This window comes from Schistocerca piceifrons, chromosome 11, assembly GCF_021461385.2.
Source record: "Schistocerca piceifrons isolate TAMUIC-IGC-003096 chromosome 11, iqSchPice1.1, whole genome shotgun sequence".
Classification (NCBI taxonomy): Eukaryota; Metazoa; Arthropoda; class Insecta; order Orthoptera; family Acrididae; genus Schistocerca; species Schistocerca piceifrons.
The window spans coordinates 71,444,195-71,462,918 of NC_060148.1; the positions used below are offsets into that span (position 1 = coordinate 71,444,195).

Sequence of the window (18,724 nt, forward strand, 5' to 3'; positions counted from 1 at the left end):
CCAAAAATCTCCTTTGCTCCCTTCTTTACTGGACAGCAGGTAAAATACCGCGTGTCCTTTCCACCAGTTGACGGCATTTTTCTTTGAGGTGGGGTATAATTCTTTTTCCGGGTATAAAAGGCACGTTGGCGTTATCAAATACGGCAGTTTTCTCTGCATAGTTGCTAATTTTTTTCTGATTGACAACCATATATTATCTGCATTTCCACAGACAAATTGATGTTCATCTCTGTCAATCAGGTTGAAAGTGGTACACAAAGGGGAATAAGCCAGATTAATGGAATGTAGTCTGGAGTTCGAAGAAAATTTCCTATTCACAAAATAATACCACAATGACTAGGCCAAACGGCGGCTCGGCACTGGACCAACATTTTATACTCATAAGGCACCTGAGAAACTTTGGATAGATTTTTCACGGGGTTTTCCGAGTAGTGCGTTCTAATATTTTAGCCACGTGAGGTGTTAGGGGTCCACGCAAAATTTCGGACAAATCCCCGACCCCGTGGTCGTGACGTCTCCTTGTGAGTTGTAGTGGGGAGGTGGCTAATCTGCACGTGACCAGCGTTTACGTTTAGTGATTTTGCTGTCTCCTCTTCGTTTATTGCTCTCACGTCAAACGAAAACAAAATTGATTTCTGTGGCCGCGAGCTATCAAGCGAAGTAAAATACACTGATGAGAGTACAGTAGACTAAAATATGTTGTTAGTTTCAGATTTTATTTTATTTCCACATTCCTGGCAGTCGGGCCTTAATCGCCTTGCAGAACAATACTTATTTGGCTTTTATTAATCTTCCTCGCTGAGGCAGTGAAGTTATTTTTTTAAATCCACATTATTGGCTAGTTTCAGCTGTTTGCTGCATTTCAAAAGTGCACGTTTTCATCCAACCAATTATTATGTTACTAGCACCTGCAAACACGATTTAAGTTTTGACAGAAACTTGTCCAGTTTTTAGGTATAATCTACCGTGGTTGCTTACATGCTTCAGTACTCTCCCCATAAAATTCAGCAGGAATGCAATTATGCGAGACGAAATGCAATTTCGAAACCAAAGACGAGAGTATGTTCGATATCTGGCCTTTGGGTTTACACAAATTTGTGAATAGACCCGAAATACTATGAGCGTAGAATCGCAAATGGAGAGACACATCCTGCAGAAATCTGCGCACTATACCGTGTTGCCCGTTCGTGGTTGGTTGGTTGGTTGGTTTGGGGAAGGAGACCAGACAGCGTGGTCATCGGTCTCATCGGATTAGGGAAGGAAGTCGGCCGTGCCCTTTCAGAGGAACCATCCCGGCATTTGCCTGGAGTGATTTAGGGAAATCAAGGAAAACCTAAATCAGGATGGCCGGACGCGAGATTGAACCGTCGTCCTCCCGAATGCGAGTCCAGTGTCTAGCCACTGCGCCACCCCGCTCGGTGCCCGTTCGTGCATCGTGCAGCTGCCTCTTAACGTGATCTCATTTCGGGGATAACAGAACCAAGTCAGGAGCACGCCTTAGGTAGCCAAGGTGGCCAGTGACTGTCGATATGGACCGAGAAAGAAATGTTTCGAACAGGTTGTAGTCAACCTCCACGGAATCGGAATTTTCCATTAGTGTGCAAAGGCCTACATTAAGACAGTCATGAACCAATGCTCTGTGCAGACGGGTGTTCATTTGGAATGATTCTTGTGATGGTCGGGGCTAGGTTCTCACATAAGGTAATCAATTTAGGAAGTACAAACAGCACATCATCTCCTCTGGTGACTGCATTCGAAAAATGTAGTGTTGCACTGTGGTTCCAAACGGACATAAGAGACGTAACTTTGCTACTTGTTGCGCGAGAGTCCTTATAGGTTGGGCCATGGTGGAGGCCTAATCATGCCAGGTTGAAAGCCAGTCACCAGTAAGCTTTCTTACGCGAGAGTGTTTTTTGATGAATGTGCCACTCATCGTGCAAGATCACTGGGCAGCTGATTCTTATTTTATTTCGGCATGAGATGTGGAAAATATCGGTGCTGGACTGAGATTCGAACTCGGATCTCCCTTTTCGTCACGTCTGATGGCTTTGTGTTGATACTTTCCACCGTTCGCCTTGCGGTCTGCGCGGCTGCCCCTGTCGGAGGTTAGAGTCCTCCCTCTGGGATGGGGGTGTGTGTCGTCCTTAGCGTAAGTTCAGTGGAGTGCAGTAAGACCTTACCACAAAAAAAAAGTTCCACTGTTCTGTTGTTTCCCCACGATTCCAAAGTTGTTACCGTCTTGAGGAAAGATGCACGACTGGGTTCGAATCTTGGTCTGTTTTTTCAACTTGTAGCAAGGACACACCAAACTTCATGTGACAAATTATTATGATTTTTGACGCCTCTCTGTACTTTGTGAACGGTAACAGCGGGTATGGGTTTCGATTTAGTCAGAGGCTGTTGGCTAGTGTTGAAAAAGACTGTCAGCGTCTCTTTTCATGTAGTCGGACGGTATGTGCAGGGTTAGATTCCCAGTCGCCACAGGAATATTCGTCGTGTCATTTCCAAACCAGACGTGCGCACATTCCGCTGCTGGTGAAACGAACGCCAGTGTGCCTTCAGCGGCCGCCGCGTGCAGACCTCTGCTGCGAGCTGCGGTGAGTCTGAGAGCTTATCGCAGCTCTCCGCTGCAGTCTTTGTGTCTTAGTGAATGTCGGGAGATGCTAGTATGAGTCAGTTCCGCACAGCAGACACAAACTGGTCGACTGAAGCGCGACAACGTCCAACAAGCAGTCCAGAAATTAAGTGAAACTTCGGAGGGAGGTTCCAGTCGCGCTACTCAGCCTGGACCTGTCATCCACACACCAGCCGCCGTCAGTGCGCACGCCCCCGCGGAAGTACAGCGAGACGCAAGCGCAGCTCCCCACAGAAACGCGCCAACAGCCGCTGATGGCCTGTTCAGGTTTCTGCTCACGAAGAACTGCGCGGACGAGGTGGCGGCAGATGGGGAAACGGCAGAAACTCGTTCAGCTTCCAGAGGCGCACCTGTGAGTCTCCGGTAACGAACGGTTACCTCACTTAGACCCAAGTGGCAGGGGGCGGATACGTAGGTCACATTTGTCAATAGCTTTTGTACTGAGTGTATTCGATGAAAGAGTCGAATTTATGAAACGTGGTACATTACGAACCCATGTCAAACTTAGAGAATTGCACCTTTAAACATCTGAAAGTATGTGGCTTGAAACACTTTATGTATGTGGCAGACACTGATGTTATTCTACTTCAGGAACTAACGGCCGCTGCGCTACACGATGTCGCTGTAATTAATGCTGGAACTGGAATTGAACTGGAGACAGCGATACTCTCAAAAGAGTCAGCCACGTTGAACCACTCACAAATAATAGAAACAATCAACATCTACATCCATACTCCGCAAGCCACCTGACGGTGTGTGGCGGAGGGTACCTTGAGTACCTCTATCGGTTCTCCCTTCTATTCCAGTCTCGTACTGTTCGTGGAAAGAAGGATTGTCGGTATGCCTCTGTGTGGCCTCTAATCTCTTTGATTTTATCCTCACCGTCTCTTCACGAGACGTGGGAGGGAGCAATATACTGTTTGACTCCTCGGTGAAGGTATGTTCTCGAAACTCCGACAAAAGTCCGTACTGAACTACTTAGCGTCTATCTTGCAGAGTCTTCCACTGGAGTTTATCTATCATCTGCGTAACGCTTTCGCGATTACTAAATGATCCTGGAACGAAGCGCGCTGCTCTCCATTGGATCTTCTCTATCTCTTCTATCGACCCTATCTGGTACGGATCCCACACTGCTGAACAGTATTCGAGCAGTGGGCGAACAAGCATACTGTAACCTACTTCCTTTGTTTTCGGATTGCGTTTCCTTAGGATTCTTACAATGAATCTGTCTGGCATCTGCTTTACCGACGATCAACTTCATATGATCATTCCATTTTAAATCACTCCTAATGCGTACTCCCAGATAATTTACGGTATTAACTGCTTCCAGTTCCTGAGTTGCTATATTGTAACTAAATAATATGGGATCTTTCTTCCTGTGTATTAGCAGCAAATTACACTCGTCTACATTGAGATTCGATTGCCATTCCCTACACCATGCATCAATTCGCTGCAGATCCTCCTGCATTTCAGTACAATTTTCCATCGTTCCAGCCTCTCGATATACCACAGCATCATCCTCAAAAAGCCTCAGTGAACTTCGGATGTCATCCACAAGGTTATTTATGTATATTGTGAACAGCAGCGGTCCTAAGACACTCCCCTGCGGCACACCTGAAATCACTCTTACTTCGGAAGACTTCTCTCCATTGAGAACGACATGCTGCGTTCTGTTATCTAGGAACTCTCCAATCCAGTCTCACAATTGGTCTGATAGTCCATATGCTCTTACTTTGTTCATTAAACGACTGTGGGGAACTGTATCGAATGCCTTGCGGAAGTCAAGAAACACGGCATCTACCTGTGAACCTGTGTCTATGGCCCTCTTGAGTCTCGTGGACTTCTAGTTTCCAGAAAAGTCATTATACTCGAACGTAATACGTGTTCCAAAATTCTACAACTGATCGACGTTAGAGATATAGGTCTATAGTTCTGCACATCTGTTCGACGTCCCTTCTTGAAAACGGGGATGACCTGTGCCCTTTTCCAATCCTTTGGAACGCTACGCTCTTCTAGAGACCTACGGTACACCGCTGCAAGAAGGGGAGCAAGTTCCTTCGCGTACTCTGTGTAAAATCGAACTGGTATACTATCCGGTCCAGCGGCCTTTCCTCTTTTGAGCGATTTTAATTGTTTCTCTATCCCTCTGTCGTTTATTTAGATATCTACCATTTTGTCATCTGTGCGACAATCTAGAGAAGTAACTACAGTGCATTCTTCCTTTGTGAAACAGGTTTGGAAAAAGAGATTTAGTATTTCGGCCTTTAGTCTGTCATCCTCTGTTTCAGTACCATTTTGGTCGCAGAGTGTCTGGACATTTTGTTTTGATCCACCCACCGCTTTGACACAAGACCAAAATTTCTTAGGATTTTCTGCCAAGTCAGTACATAGAACTTTACTTTCAAATTCATTGAACGCCTCTCGCATGGCTCTCCTCACATTACATTTCGCTTCGCGTAATTTTTGTTTGTCTGCAAGGCGTTGGCTATGTTTGTGTTTGCTGTGAAGTTCCCTTTGCTTCCGCAGCAGTTTTCTATCTCGTTTGTTGTACCACGGTGGCTATATTCCATCTCTTACGATCTCGCTTGGCACATACTCATCTAACACATATTGTACGAGGGTTTTGAACTTTGTCCACTGATCCTCTACACTGTCTGTATTTAAATCAAAACTTTTGTGTTGAGCCGTCAGGTACTCTGAAATCTGCTTTTTGTCACTTTTGCTAAACAGATAAATCTTCCTACCTTTTTTAATATTTCTATTTACGGCTGAAATCATCGATGCAGTAACCAGTTTATGATAGTTGATTCCCTGTTCTGCGTTAACTGTTTCAAATAGTTCGGGTCTGTTTGTCACCAGAAGGTCCAATATGTTATTGCCACGAGTCGGTTCTCTGTTTAACTGCTCAAGGTACTTGTCAGATAAAGCACTTAAAAAATTTTCACTGGATTGTTTGTCCCTGCCACCCGTTATGAACGTTTGAGTCTCCCAGTCTATATCCGGCAAAGAAAAATCTCCACCCAGAACTATGACATGGTGGGGAAATCTACTCGAATTTTTTTCCAAATTATCCTTCAGGTGCTCAGCCACAACAGCTGCTGAGCCAGGGGGCCTATAGAGACATCCAATTACCATGTCTGAGCCTGCGTTAACCGTGACCTTCACCCAAATTATTTCATATTTCGGATCTCCGTCAATTTCCTTCGATACTATTGCACTTCTTATCGCTATAAACACGCCTCCCCCTTCACTGTCCAGCCTGTCTCTGCGGTATACATTCCAATCTGAGTTTAGAATTTCATTACTGTTTACATCTGGTTTCAGCCAACTTTCTGTCCCTAGTACTATGTGGGCATTGTGACCGTTTATTAATGAGAGCATTTCTGGGACCTTTCTATAGACACTCCTGCAGTTTACTAATAGCTTATTACTATTGTTATTCCCCATTGCGTTTTGCTTACTACTACCTTGTCGCGTCTCAAGAGGGGTCTTGTTGGGCCTAGGGAGGGAATTCTCTAACCTAAAAACCCACATGTGCACTCCACACGTACTCCGCTACGCTTGCAGCCGCTTCCTCACGCCTGACATATTCAGGGGGCCCTACATTTCTCCACCCGATAGTGGAGGTCGAGAAATTTGCACCCCAGATCTCCGCAGAATCGTCTGAGCCTCTGGTTTAAGCCTCCCACTCGGCTCCAAACCAGAGGACCGCGATCGGTTCTGGGAACGATACTACAAATAGTTAGCTCAGATTCCACCCCGCGAGCGAGGCTTTCCGCCTTCAACTCCGCCAACCACCTGTATGAACTGAGGATGACCTCTGAACCCAGACGGCAGGAGTCATTGGTGCCGACATCAGCAACAGTTTGCAGTCGGGTGCACCCAGTGCTCTCTATGGCCGCCGGCAGGGCCTCCTCCACATCTCGGGTGAGATCCCCCGGCAAGCAGACAGAGTGAACGCTGGCCTATTTCTCAGACCTTTCCGCTTTTTCCCTAAGCCTAACGTTGGAGCTCCCTCCCCCTGTGTGCCTGCTCGGACCTTGCTGAAGGAGCGGCCACATGTCCACTCACAGGCAGAGTTGGCGATGACACACGGCCAGCCTCCACATTGACCCTCCGCCTCGTGCGCCGCGAACGCCGCTGAACCCGCCACTCCCCTTGGGGAGAGGGTGGCCCAACCGCGCCCGGTAGCCGCGAAGATGTCTCGACAGCAGGGACAGTGGGTGACGCATGTGTAACACCTGGGGTGTACCTTGCGACGCACCAGACCCCCCACCGCCGCTACACTGAGGCAGCAGCCTGAAGACGGCTGACCACGGCCATCAACACGCTCAGCTGTTCGCGGACAGTGGCCAGCTCCTCCTGCGTCCGTACACAGCAGTCACACATCCTATCCGTCGTAAGGAATCAATTTACTGTAGAGAGTTAATCAACTTTTAACTATACTGCTAATTCACTAAAGGCGGCTGATAGTTGACTAAACTGTGGTTACCAGACACTTCTTGTAGAAAACAATGAAAAAAGCACTACCTGTCTAAGGACTGTATTGAAAACACTAGCACTGCTGGCACTATGACTGACTAAAGAACTCTTGAGATCAGTTACTGCCCTGAATGGTGATTACAAAATTAATGGTGCGCGTTCTTGCCTGGAGAGTGAAAATGATAATGCATGAGGTGACTGGCCCGTATGGAACCACGGTGGGTAGAGACAGAACAAGTATTCAAACTGTCCGTGAATATAGCGACATCGTAGCTACGGCACATGTTCACACGCTCGAATGCGCCATAATGTCGCTCGATTTCGGGAATTCTTTCGATAGGGTGAGTCACCAGTGCCTTCTTGAAACAATGACCGTACTGGATTTTCTGCAATATTTTGTCAAGGTAATTGGTATAATAATGTTGAAGAACAGCAGTTTGCAAATCATGAGGAGTGGCCAGCTAACAAGGCAGTTCGCACTCAAGAGTTGTGTGCGACGAGAGGTGGTCCTGTGAGGAGGGCCTCGTTCGCCACTGCCGCTGAGCCCCTCCTAGCCGCTCTGCAGAAACAGCTACGAGGGCTGCACGCATGCACACACTCACATACCGCCAGAATATCGTGTGTTGGGCATACACAGGTGACATGGATGTGGTGATCTCCAGCGAGAGCGAGTCGCAGAAGGCATTGCAGGTCACCAACAAATACCAACTTGCATCAGGTTCAAAGCTAAGCAACACTAAACCACACCTCATGAATGTGGGGTGCGGAATATCTTTGCGAAACATGCGAGACCTCAGTCCAACTTCTGGCTCTGGACTACAGGTCTAATATAAATCGTACTGCAGGTGCAAACTCTAAGAAAGTGCTTGCCAGCGTTCCAGTTGGAGTCAAAGAACATACAGAAGGCTTCACGACATCCAAAGGGTACACTTTGCACATATGTACATGGTCTCTAAAGTCAACTGCGTGACACAAGTTTTACCCATTCCATGTGAAAGAGCAGCAAGATTTCTGTCAGCTACGAATCATTTTCTAATTCGTGGTAATATTTTTAAGATAAAGTTTGACACGTTGACCATCTCAGGCGGAAACAGGGTTGGGGATTAAATCTCACCGACTTTGGGAGAAAGTGAGAAACTTTATTCGTGTGTTCAACACACGACATGCGGAAGAAGACACAGACGATCCTCACGCCGCACTTACCAGACGAAATTACTCCCACTGTCTCGAATCCACCGACAGATGTACGGCACATTGCCAATGGCTTTTATCATTTTGAACAATTTTGATTCCAACTCAGTTATACTCAAACCAGAGTTGGCCGTCGAACATGGTAAAAGTCAAGAACATGTGCGTGGAATTAATGAGAAGCAAAAGCGGAAACGTGACTGTACAAAAGTAGCCGCACTACAGCTGGAGGGCAATTTCGACAAACATCGGCACGCCTCGCCTACCAACAAGTGTGAAAACTACTCGGTAGAGGGCAGTAAACAGGAAAGTAGCAACCAAAGTGAAACTTGATGCAGTCCACCTGGGTGGTCGGCAGCACGTGAGAGAATTAAGACCTGATAGCAGGCGAGGTTTGTACGCGCTCAAGTGAAGGACATATGGTGAGTTATCATACAATTGTTAGCCACAATAACACGAACTCTACTCCCAATACCTTGCCTTCCAATTTTTTTGAATCATAGCGACGTGCCATGTGAATAAAGGAATGCTGTAAACTGGCTAAGAGGACAACGTACCACCTGCCAGCAGAGGGAAACGAGACCACCTGCCAGCAGAGGGAAACGAGACGGGCGGGCGCTGGGTGGGTCGCCGCACGCACGCCGGGCACAAGCGGGCCACGGGGCGACGTGTGCGTCGCTGAGGCGGAAAACTGCGAGAGGAACTTCGTAACATGTTTCAGTGCATACAGTTACGTGAAACAGTGTGCAAAGTGAATAGAAAAAGGCGTAAACGCAGACATCATAATGAATCGTCCTTAAGCTCTTTTGTGTTAAACGGTGTTTCTTACTGCCTTATTTATTTTTAAGGAAACAGAAATCTAATTTGAAATACGTAGGTCAGAATCACTATATTTTGTGTTGAAGGAATCTCGGAGGAAAAGCTGGTCCTCACGACAGAACACATGCTACTTTTTAGTACACTTTATTTTACTTCATTCTGTATGTCAAAAATCCTTTTAACCAGAAGCGACTGCACTGATTTCTGCTGTTCTGCGTTACATTCGTCACCTGCTGTATCAGGAATCGCAGCACGGAGCTTCCAGCGCGTGCAGTACTCAGGGATGGCAGAAGACCAACTTTCCAAACGAGCCTCGGGAACTGAGGCATTGGGCGAGTTACAAGATGTTGAGAAATAAATCGGAAAGCAAACCATCGTGAACACAGAGCTTGGAAGGCGTCGCTCTCAGCTGAGTTAGTTTGTGTGCAAACACGGTCTTTCAGATGAAGTGCCAAAAATAAAAAAAATTAGAAATGAAAAAAATAAAATTATGCGCGAAAAAAGCGCAGCGACTCTGTGACAGGTATGGGGGAGGCGTCGTGGCCAGACCTCGGAATGGTTAAAAAATTAAATGAAAGAAAAGGGGTTAAGGGCGCGAGTTTCTAGTCTGCATGTAGTGGATTTGAATACCGCAACTCGCATGAATTTTAATTCGTGGTAATAGTTGCTAGTTAAGAACAAGTTGAAATGATTCTTGCTACGAATGCTGAAGGTCTGGGTTCGTTTCTCACATCCGGCAATCATTTTTAACAAGCATCAGCAGCATCTCTACCACCTCTGGTAGTCTGCAGGAGAGTCGCTACAGGTTGGGCCCTGACAAAGGCGGAAGTCACGCCAGGTCGAAACTCTGTCACCAGTCACCTTTCTTAAGCGATATTTTTTTAAATCAATGAGCCAATTGCTGTACAAGGCCACAGCGCACTTGACTCTTACTGTATTGGAGCCTGAGACGTGGAAATTCTGACGCTGGCCTGGAATTCGAACTGAGATCTCCCTTTTTCGTCACGTTTGATCACTTTCACATGATGCATTTCCACTGCTTCATTGTCTCCACTTGTCTGCAAACTCATACAGACATTCACAAGAGACACATCCCTGGGTTGGAACCCTGGCATGTCACTTTAAGTTGCAACATGAGCACAGCAAAATACATGCGAGAAATTATTCTGATTTTACGGATTCTCTGGGCTTTGTTACCAATAATGGTGGTACTGATGTCGAGTCCCAAGTAAGATGGGCAGCTTTTCGTCCTGTCGTGTCAGTTTCAAACATGCCACTCCGAGCTACTGGTGAAAGAGAATAGTACAGTCGAGGTATCTTTGTATGTAGTCAACAACGATGTGTCCAGGGTTCGATTCCTAGTCAGTAGAAAATTTTCATCATTGAATTTAAAATCATGACATGTCCACATTTCGCTGCTCATGAACTAAATCAATATATGTCTATGCGTGACTAGAGGTCAGTGTCGATAGGTGTTGGTTTCGAATGCCCATAACACAAAACACTTTCGTCTCCTGGTTTCAGTTTGTCATCTCATTGCTGGTTAAAAATGACGGTTTCTGACGTTTCATTCTGCTTAGTTAACCATCCGATTAAGTGCTGCGTTCGAATCTCCGGGAAACACAAAACTTTATGGCAGATCATTTCAAGTTTCAACTTGCACAGAGTTTGTTACTTTTGACTGAAACCATGCTCGAGATATTTCTTCTTTACTTGTTAAGATTGCATTCCCGGATTGTAGCGAAGTAAGAAAACTTTTGTCGTGTCTTTTAAAGGAGGATGCTGCTTTCTGAGGTTTCGTTTATTGCAATAAGTTTGAATATGCAAGCGTAATGTCTGTGTAATGTCCAGTAACACGATTCCTGGTATTTGCATTATCGAAGTGTCAGTTTCATGTAAACCGATAATCACACAGAGCAGTTTTCTCTTGTGGCCTCATGCAGTGAACATTTTGTACAGGCAAAGACTGTACCGAAAACAGAGCAGAGGAACAATGTTACGAGGACTGATTACAAATCAGGCGAAACACAATTCAGATCGTTCCGTAAAGTTTCTGGCGTGCAGCCGCATAAATTCAGCCTCTTCTTCTAATATTTCGGCCGAACACCGTCCCGCCATCTCCAGAGTGAGCCGAGGTGACTGACGCTGCCGCACTTGGTCCGTCCTTTTAAAGCCGAGGACCGAACCACTGAATTCATGCGGCTGCACGCCAGAAACTTTATGGAACAGTCCTTACGCCGCAAAAACATTAAGATGGACAACTGAGGTCGTTCAGATGATTTTGAGCGTGATAGCACATGTTAAATACATGTGCGTATGCTATGCAGCCATAAAATCACACACACACACACACACACACACACACACACACACACACACACACGGTTTTTTTATGGGGGTGGTGTTGCCGAGTTGGTGTTTGTCTCACATGTTTTGAATAAATTGTTGTCCATGTGTCAGAAAGTTTCAGTGTTCGGTAAGGCTGAATGAAGAAAACTGCCGGTAACTGCAGTGAATTTTTTTTGCGTGCACACCAGGAAAGTGTCTGAAAACCAGGAGACGGGATTCTTCTTGTGTGACGTCTGGCAGTGAAGCTGCAGACAGAGACCAGTATCAGCTGCAAGAAGCCTGTTCTGTAGTGGAGGTGAGCGACTGGTTAGGTGTAGCGTCCCGAGAGCGAAGGAACTGACTTGCAGCAATGAGTGTGACAAAATGTGGTAATGAAATTCTTTCAGAGGTTGTATTATGCTATTTGTAATGGACGATGAATGAAGATTTTCTTATGAGGGCGATAGAACAGATGTACTGTAATTTAATACATACACACAATTGCGCACTGTTTTGTACTGTGGGAGGGGGAATACGGTAGATTTGTTTCAGGACAGATTTGTATTCGCAACAGTTGTTTCCTCGTGTGGCTGTCTTCCCCATTGTGTGCTGTGTGTTTGCAGCAGAGTGGCAGTTTGTGTGTTTTTTGCAGGAGCCTCTCTGCAGAGGAGAGGGCCAGGAGGCTGATCCAGGCGGCTGAGCAGGGAGCAGTGGGGGAGCTGAGTGTGCTGATCGCCGCAGGGGCCGACGTGGGGGCGAGGGGCGAGGGTGGGTGGACCGCCCTGCACTGGGCAGCGTACAGGGGAGACGTCGAGGCGGCGAGGCTGCTGGTGGGAGCGGCGGTCGACGCCAGGGACAGCAGGGGGTGTACGCCGCTGCACTGTGCGGCAGCCTATGGCCGCGCAGAAGTGGCGGCTGCGCTGCTCGACGCGGGGGCCGACAGGGGAGCCACAACTGGTGATGGGCGGACAGCGCTGGACATCGCCAGGCAGTACAACAGGAGGCGGCTGGTGGAGATGCTGTCATGAGGCAGACAGTCCAGCGAACTCTGTGCAAAAAAACAGGAGAACTGAAAGAGTTTGTAGGAGAGCAATATTCATAATTTTTTAAATAAAGATCCAAAAAATTCAATCCTATTGTGACTCACTAATTTCAGACCTCTTCAAGCAAAATACAGCACACAAATACTCTAAGGAACGTTGTAGCAAAAGCCAGACAACGCCAGATAACAGCAAAATAATTCAAGTAACAACGGACAATCCTTCTCTCAAGAAAAATGTCTCGAGTACACTTCCAGACTAAACTTGGCAAAAGTCAACAGTTCACTGTGAACAAACACAACTGCTCTATAATATCTGATCGCCGAAAAGTATTTCACACCAGTCTGCAAGGTGCTGCATCAGACTACTCTAATTTGCAACATACCGAGATTAACGCTATATGAGTTCTATCACCAGAATTTTCGCTCCTGATGTCAGACTCAATTGCTGGTCGCGGTGGTCTCGCGGTTCTAGGCGCGCAGTCCAGAACCGCGCGGCCGCTACGGTTGCAGGTTCGAATCCTGCCTCGGGCATGGATGTGTGTGATGTCCTTAGGTTAGTTAGGTTTAAGTAGTTCTAAGTTCTAGGGGACTGATGACCACAGCTGTTAAGTCCCATAGTGCTCAGAGCCATTTGAACCATTTGAATCAGACTCAATTTACTTCTCCATATTCAGCAAACATTCTACTCTACCGTACCTGTTGTGTTTAATAACAACGAGATCGTAGTAGCAGTATGCACACTACATAATGCGACTATCATTTGGAACCATACAGTCAGTCTACATTTAACTAATCACAATCAGACCACAACATCACACGCCTACAAAATATGAAGGAAATCCTCTCTATCTGGTATTGTTGTCTCTACTTGACATACAAGATTGCAACGAGCAAAGCAATTCTAGTTGCATTGGAGACAGAACACCGAGGCCAGAGTTTCAGCACACGAAAGCAATTTCGCAACGACGCACACGAGTCTCCACACTCATCGGTCACAACGGCACAGCTGAGACGGTGACGCAAGTCGTGGAGCTACAGGTATTAATATTACACTTACTTTGACTCATACATCGAGTAAATAAGTGTAGTGGAGAGTGTACGCCTATCAACTCAGTTGCTGTCACCTCACTTCATTCCTTGTGGCCGTGCTGCGGTCGCAGCTGAGGCAGCTCGCCACTCTCTACCAGTCCGTGGCTCCTGCCACAACTGTCAGCATCCCCTCTGCTTGTGAGGTGCCAGCAGGCAAATGGCAGAACAGTCCGTAAGGCCGTCACTCAAACTTCACTCACAAAGAGTACTGACAAGGCGCAGACACAACATTGCCTTCACGAATCTTTTCAACAGTAAAATTTCTTCTCCGAGACCTTCGTTGTTCACGTCTACACTGTAGCAAGATTCGTCGTTTCCCACAAGCTCTTGGACCGGAGAATCGTGTTCGCTTACGTAGTTCCATGGGAAACGGAATGTGTCCATGTTGCGTGTGGCTGCACGCGGTACAGTCAAGTTCCCTACAGCTGTGTAACAACGTGGCAAACATTTAGCTGAAAACTGTTCCTCGAGCTATGGTTTAAATCGTCCCCTGCTGCTTCATCAACAAAAGCGTTTTCTTCTGCCCTGCCGTTTCTCTCAGTCATCAGTCATTACATTCAGTTCAGGTGATATTCCAATATTTTCTGCTACTTCGCAACTTCCTGCATAAATTGTATCCCAACATTTCTCAGCTGATTTAATTCTTCTGCAAGACTCTTATTACTACCACTTGAAACATGTTTCTCCGGTTTGAAGTACAACTTTACGTATGTTTATTGCAAGTAATAATTTCAAACACTTCTGAATACTCATTAGTTTAATGTGTTGCTCCAAGTTATTAGCAAGTTCAACCGTCCATTGTAATCCTGGCAAATTCTCAGCAAATGGATGCATGGCACCTACCCACACAGACCCTCTCGTTGCCGATATCTTCTTTTAAAACTTTCCGTAGCTGCCACTTTCATTTTAACCCTCCAGGGGGTTCACAACTCTTTTGTGGACACGTGCGTAGCGAGCACGGGACCCTGAGCTAATGTGGCCCTCCTTCCTTTCCGGGCTGCATACCTTCCCTTTCCTCATCCTTCCCCCTCCCTCAACTTGGCCCCCCCTCACGTCTGGCTCTTTCCTTCCCTTTCTCCCCCTCTGGTAGTATGGTTTGTGCCTACGTCTGGAGACGGACGCTCTTAACAGTTACAAATTCCTTGCTTTCTATACTTGCAAGTCTTCGCCCTTCCTCTCTCCTTCTCTTTTCCTTCCCGCTTCTCTCTGCACTTTTCTCCGCTGCGGCGTTTGAGACCCCTCTTCTTTCCTTTCCCTTTCTCTTTTTTCCTCCCTGTGCGTGTCTGAAGGCCGACCCACGCACTTCCATGCGTAGCCGGTGACGGGGTAATGCATAATTCCCCGCCCGGGGTAGACAGGTTGGACAGGTACGTACCCCCTGGTAACGGCCAGGCCCAGGGAGGGGTGATTACCTGAGCTGATACCTTCCGAAAGTGCCGATTGGTCCCTCCGTCCGTTTGTTGGGAGGTGTGACCTGAGGTGTGAACAATCACCTAAGGCGGGAGTGCCCTCAGTTAGGACCCCCACAAGGGAGGAGCGCGCCATCGGAGACGCTGGTAATCATGGGGATTCTTCCGCAATGGTTTCCTCACCTTCCACTATATCTGCTCACAAACGTAAGTTCACTGAGTCTCAGCCATAGACAGTTCTTCCATTGTTGCCACAGTTCCTTGTTGTTTCTCGGTCTGACGAAGGTCACGACTTCTCCACGGTGAACCCTTTCATTATTCAGAAAGGTGTCGACGCAATTGCAGGTCCTGTAAAGTCTTGTTCCAGATTACGGAATGGCACCTTGTTGTTAAAAACAGTCAGTGCCCTCCAGGCACAAAAATTGCTGCGTACTTCTCTGCTCCACACCTTCCCTGTCTGGGTGGAACCACACCGTACCTTAACTTCCTCGTGTGGAGTCGTTTATACACGCTCCCTCGATGGATTGTCTGACGAAGAAATTCAGCACTACCTGTCTGACCAGGGCGTAACGGCTTTTCATAGTTCTGAAAAAGGTTGACACGAACATCATTCCAACCCGCACTGTCTTCTTGACATTTGACAAAGTTCAACTCCCATCGAAAATCAAAGCAGGCTATGAGATAATTTCCGTTCGCCCTTATGTCCCAAACCCTATGCGTTGCTATCGGTGTCAGCGGTTCAATCACACCAGCCAGTCCTGTTCCAATCCGGCAAAATGTGTTACGTGTGGCAAGGATGCCCATGAGGGTGCTTGTCCACCTCCATCCCCTCGCTGCATCAACTGTATGGGTGACCACGCTGCTTCCTCTCGAGATTGCCCCGTTTTTAAGGACGAAAAGCTCATCCAGGAAATAAGAATGAAGGAAAAGGTGTCAACCTTTGCTGCTCGAAAATTATTCGCCAGTCGCCAGCCCACCGTGCCTCAGGCAGGAAAATACAGCACTGTCCTTGCTTCTCCTCGGCCAACAAAGGAGGCAGCCACGCAGACTTGCAACCTCACCTTTAGTGCCACGGTCGTCAGATCGGCCAGCGCAAAGATCGCCCGTTCAACCTCACCACTTTCGCCTGCCCACTCTATGGCTCACCATTCATCGGGTTCTGCTAAATCTCGAGCCCAAAAGTCAGACACCAAGCCTTCCAAAAAAGAGCATACTCGTGAAGAGTTTTTACGTACCGCAACTTCCTAACCATCAGTTCCTCCTTCATCTAAACATCATACTTCTAAGAAGGCTACAAAGAAACCCAGTTCCTCTCCTTCTCCGCCAAGGCGTGTCCCATCGACAGCACCACCTGGCGGAAATCGCCCTCGGCCGTCTTCTGTGTCGCCGAGGCGCACTGCTGGTGGCCGGTCAACCGGCTGGTGGCAGGAGCTGCTCCTGACCAACCTATGGATCAGGATCTACTGCCTTCGGCTGACTGACATTCCATGCTGTCAGTCGCTAGCTCCGAGCAGTCTTTAAGTTGACAGCAACTTTGGTCACATTCCTCCATTTTCTGTTCACCCCATGTCCATTATCCAATGGAATATCCGCGGCATTCGAGCCAATAGGGATGAATTGTCGATCCTCTTACGATCCTACTCGCCGGTGATCTTCTGTCTTCAGGAAACAGAGCTGCGTCCCCATGACCGCTTTGTTCTCTCTCATTTTCAGTCCGTCCGATATGATCTCCCCTCTGTTGAAGGCTCTGCAGCCCATGGAGGACTCATGATTCTTCTCCATGATACTCTCCATTATCACCAAATCCCCTTAAACACTTCCTTCCAAGCTGTCGCCGTCCGTCTTTCCCTTTCCGGATACACGTTCTCTCTTTGTACTGTATACATTGCAGCGTCCACACCAATGGCATGAGCTGATCTCCTTCATCTTCTTGGTCAGCTTCCACCCCCGTATTTGCTGGTTGGGGACTTCAATGCCCACCACCTGCTTTGGGGATCTCCACATCCTTGTCCACGTAGCTCCATATTGCTAGACGTCTTCCACCAAGCGGATCTAGTTTGCCTCAACACTGGGGTCCCCACATTTTTGTCTGCCTCCACGACAAATTTATCCCATTAGGACCTTGCGGTCGGTACTGTTCCGCTAGCTCGGCGCTTCGAATGGTTCGCCCTTGATGACACACACTCGAGTGACCACTTTCCATGTGTCCTCAGACTGCAGCCTCAACTGCCATATATGCGCCCGCGACGCTGGAAGTTTGCCCAAGCCGATTGGACACTTTTTTCGTCTCTAGCGACATTCGATGACCGTCGCTTTCCCAGCGTCGACGATGAGGTCGCACATATTACCGACGTTATTCTTACAGCTGTGGAACGTTGAATACCACGCACCTCCGAATTGCCCCGGCGCCCCCCAGTCCCTTGGTGGAACGAGGCATGCCGTGACGCACTACGTGAGCGGCGACGTGCTCTTCGCATTTTCCGTCACGATCCTACTTTGGCCAACTGTATCCGCTATAAGCAGCTCTGTGCGCGATGTCGTCGCGTCATCCGCGATAGCAAGAAGGCAAGCTGGAAATTCTTTATTAGCTCATTTAACACCTTCACTCCCTCCTCGGAATTTTGGAGTCGGCTTCGACAGTTCTCAGGCGCGCCTAGTTTCTCCCCGGTCTCTGGGCTCACTGTTGCGCATGATACATTAGTGGACCCCGTCGCAATTTCTAACTCATTGGGTCAGCACTTTGCTGAGATTTCGAGCCCTTCCAATTACCCGCCAGCGTTTCTCCCGAAGAAACGTGCAGCGGAAACGCGACCTCCTGCTTTCTCCTCTCCAAATCGCGAAAGCTACAATACTGTTTTCTCAATGCGGGAACTCCAACATGCACTCTCTTCTTCTCGCTCCTCCGCCCCAGGACCGGATGGTATCCACGTCCAAATGTTGCTGCATTTATCAACCCATAGTCTGCGTTACCTCCTTCGCCTTTATAATCGAATTTGGACCGACAGTACTTTTCCCCGACCATGGCGGGAGGCTGTCGTCGTTCCTGTTCCGAAACCTGGAAAGGACAAATATCTCCCCTCTAGCTATCGCCCCATTTCTCTCATGAGTAGTGTCAGTAAGGTTTTGGAGTGTATGGTGAATTACCGTTTAGCTTGGTGGCTGGAATCCCGCAGTCTTTTAACACCTGCCCAATGCGGATTCCGAAAGCATCGTTCTGCAGTTGACCATCTAGTTGCTCTCTCCACTTACATCATGAATAATTTTCTCCGGAAACGCCAAACGGTAGCAATATTTTTTGATCTGGAGAGCATACGATACCTGTTGGAGGACAGGCATCCTCCGCACACTGTTCTCTTGGGGCTTTCGAGGCCGGCTGCCCCTTTTTCTTTGCGAATTTATGGCAGAGTGCACATTTCGGGTGCGGGTGAACACTACTCTCTCCTGTAATTCTCCCAAGAAAACGGGGTACCCCAGGGCTCCGTGCTGAGTGTTGTACTGTTTGCCATTGCCATCAATCCCATTATGGATTGTCTCCTTCCTGATGTCTCGGGCTCCCTCTTTGTGGACGATTTTGCGATCTACTACAGCTCTCAACGGACCAGCCTTCTTGAACGACGTTTTCAAGGATGTCTCGATCGCCTCCACTCTTGGAGCATCGCAACCGGCTTCAGTTTTTCTCCCAGTAAGACCGTTTGTGTTAATTTTTCGCGACATAAGGAGTTTCTTACACCC

At 47.6% G+C, this 18,724-nt stretch overlaps 1 protein-coding gene across 1 annotated transcript in view; it reads left to right on the forward strand.

The window, feature by feature from the left end:
• Positions 1-12,588, forward strand: part of LOC124720359 (ankyrin repeat domain-containing protein SOWAHA-like) — a 106,448-nt gene extending 93,860 nt beyond the window's left edge. Inside the window, exon 4 of the mRNA XM_047245690.1 lies at positions 12,105-12,588. Coding sequence (XP_047101646.1) covers positions 12,105-12,480 — 376 coding nt within the window. The 3' untranslated portion in view covers positions 12,481-12,588. The remainder of the gene's footprint in view (positions 1-12,104) is intronic.
• The last annotated feature ends 6,136 nt before the right edge of the window (positions 12,589-18,724 follow it).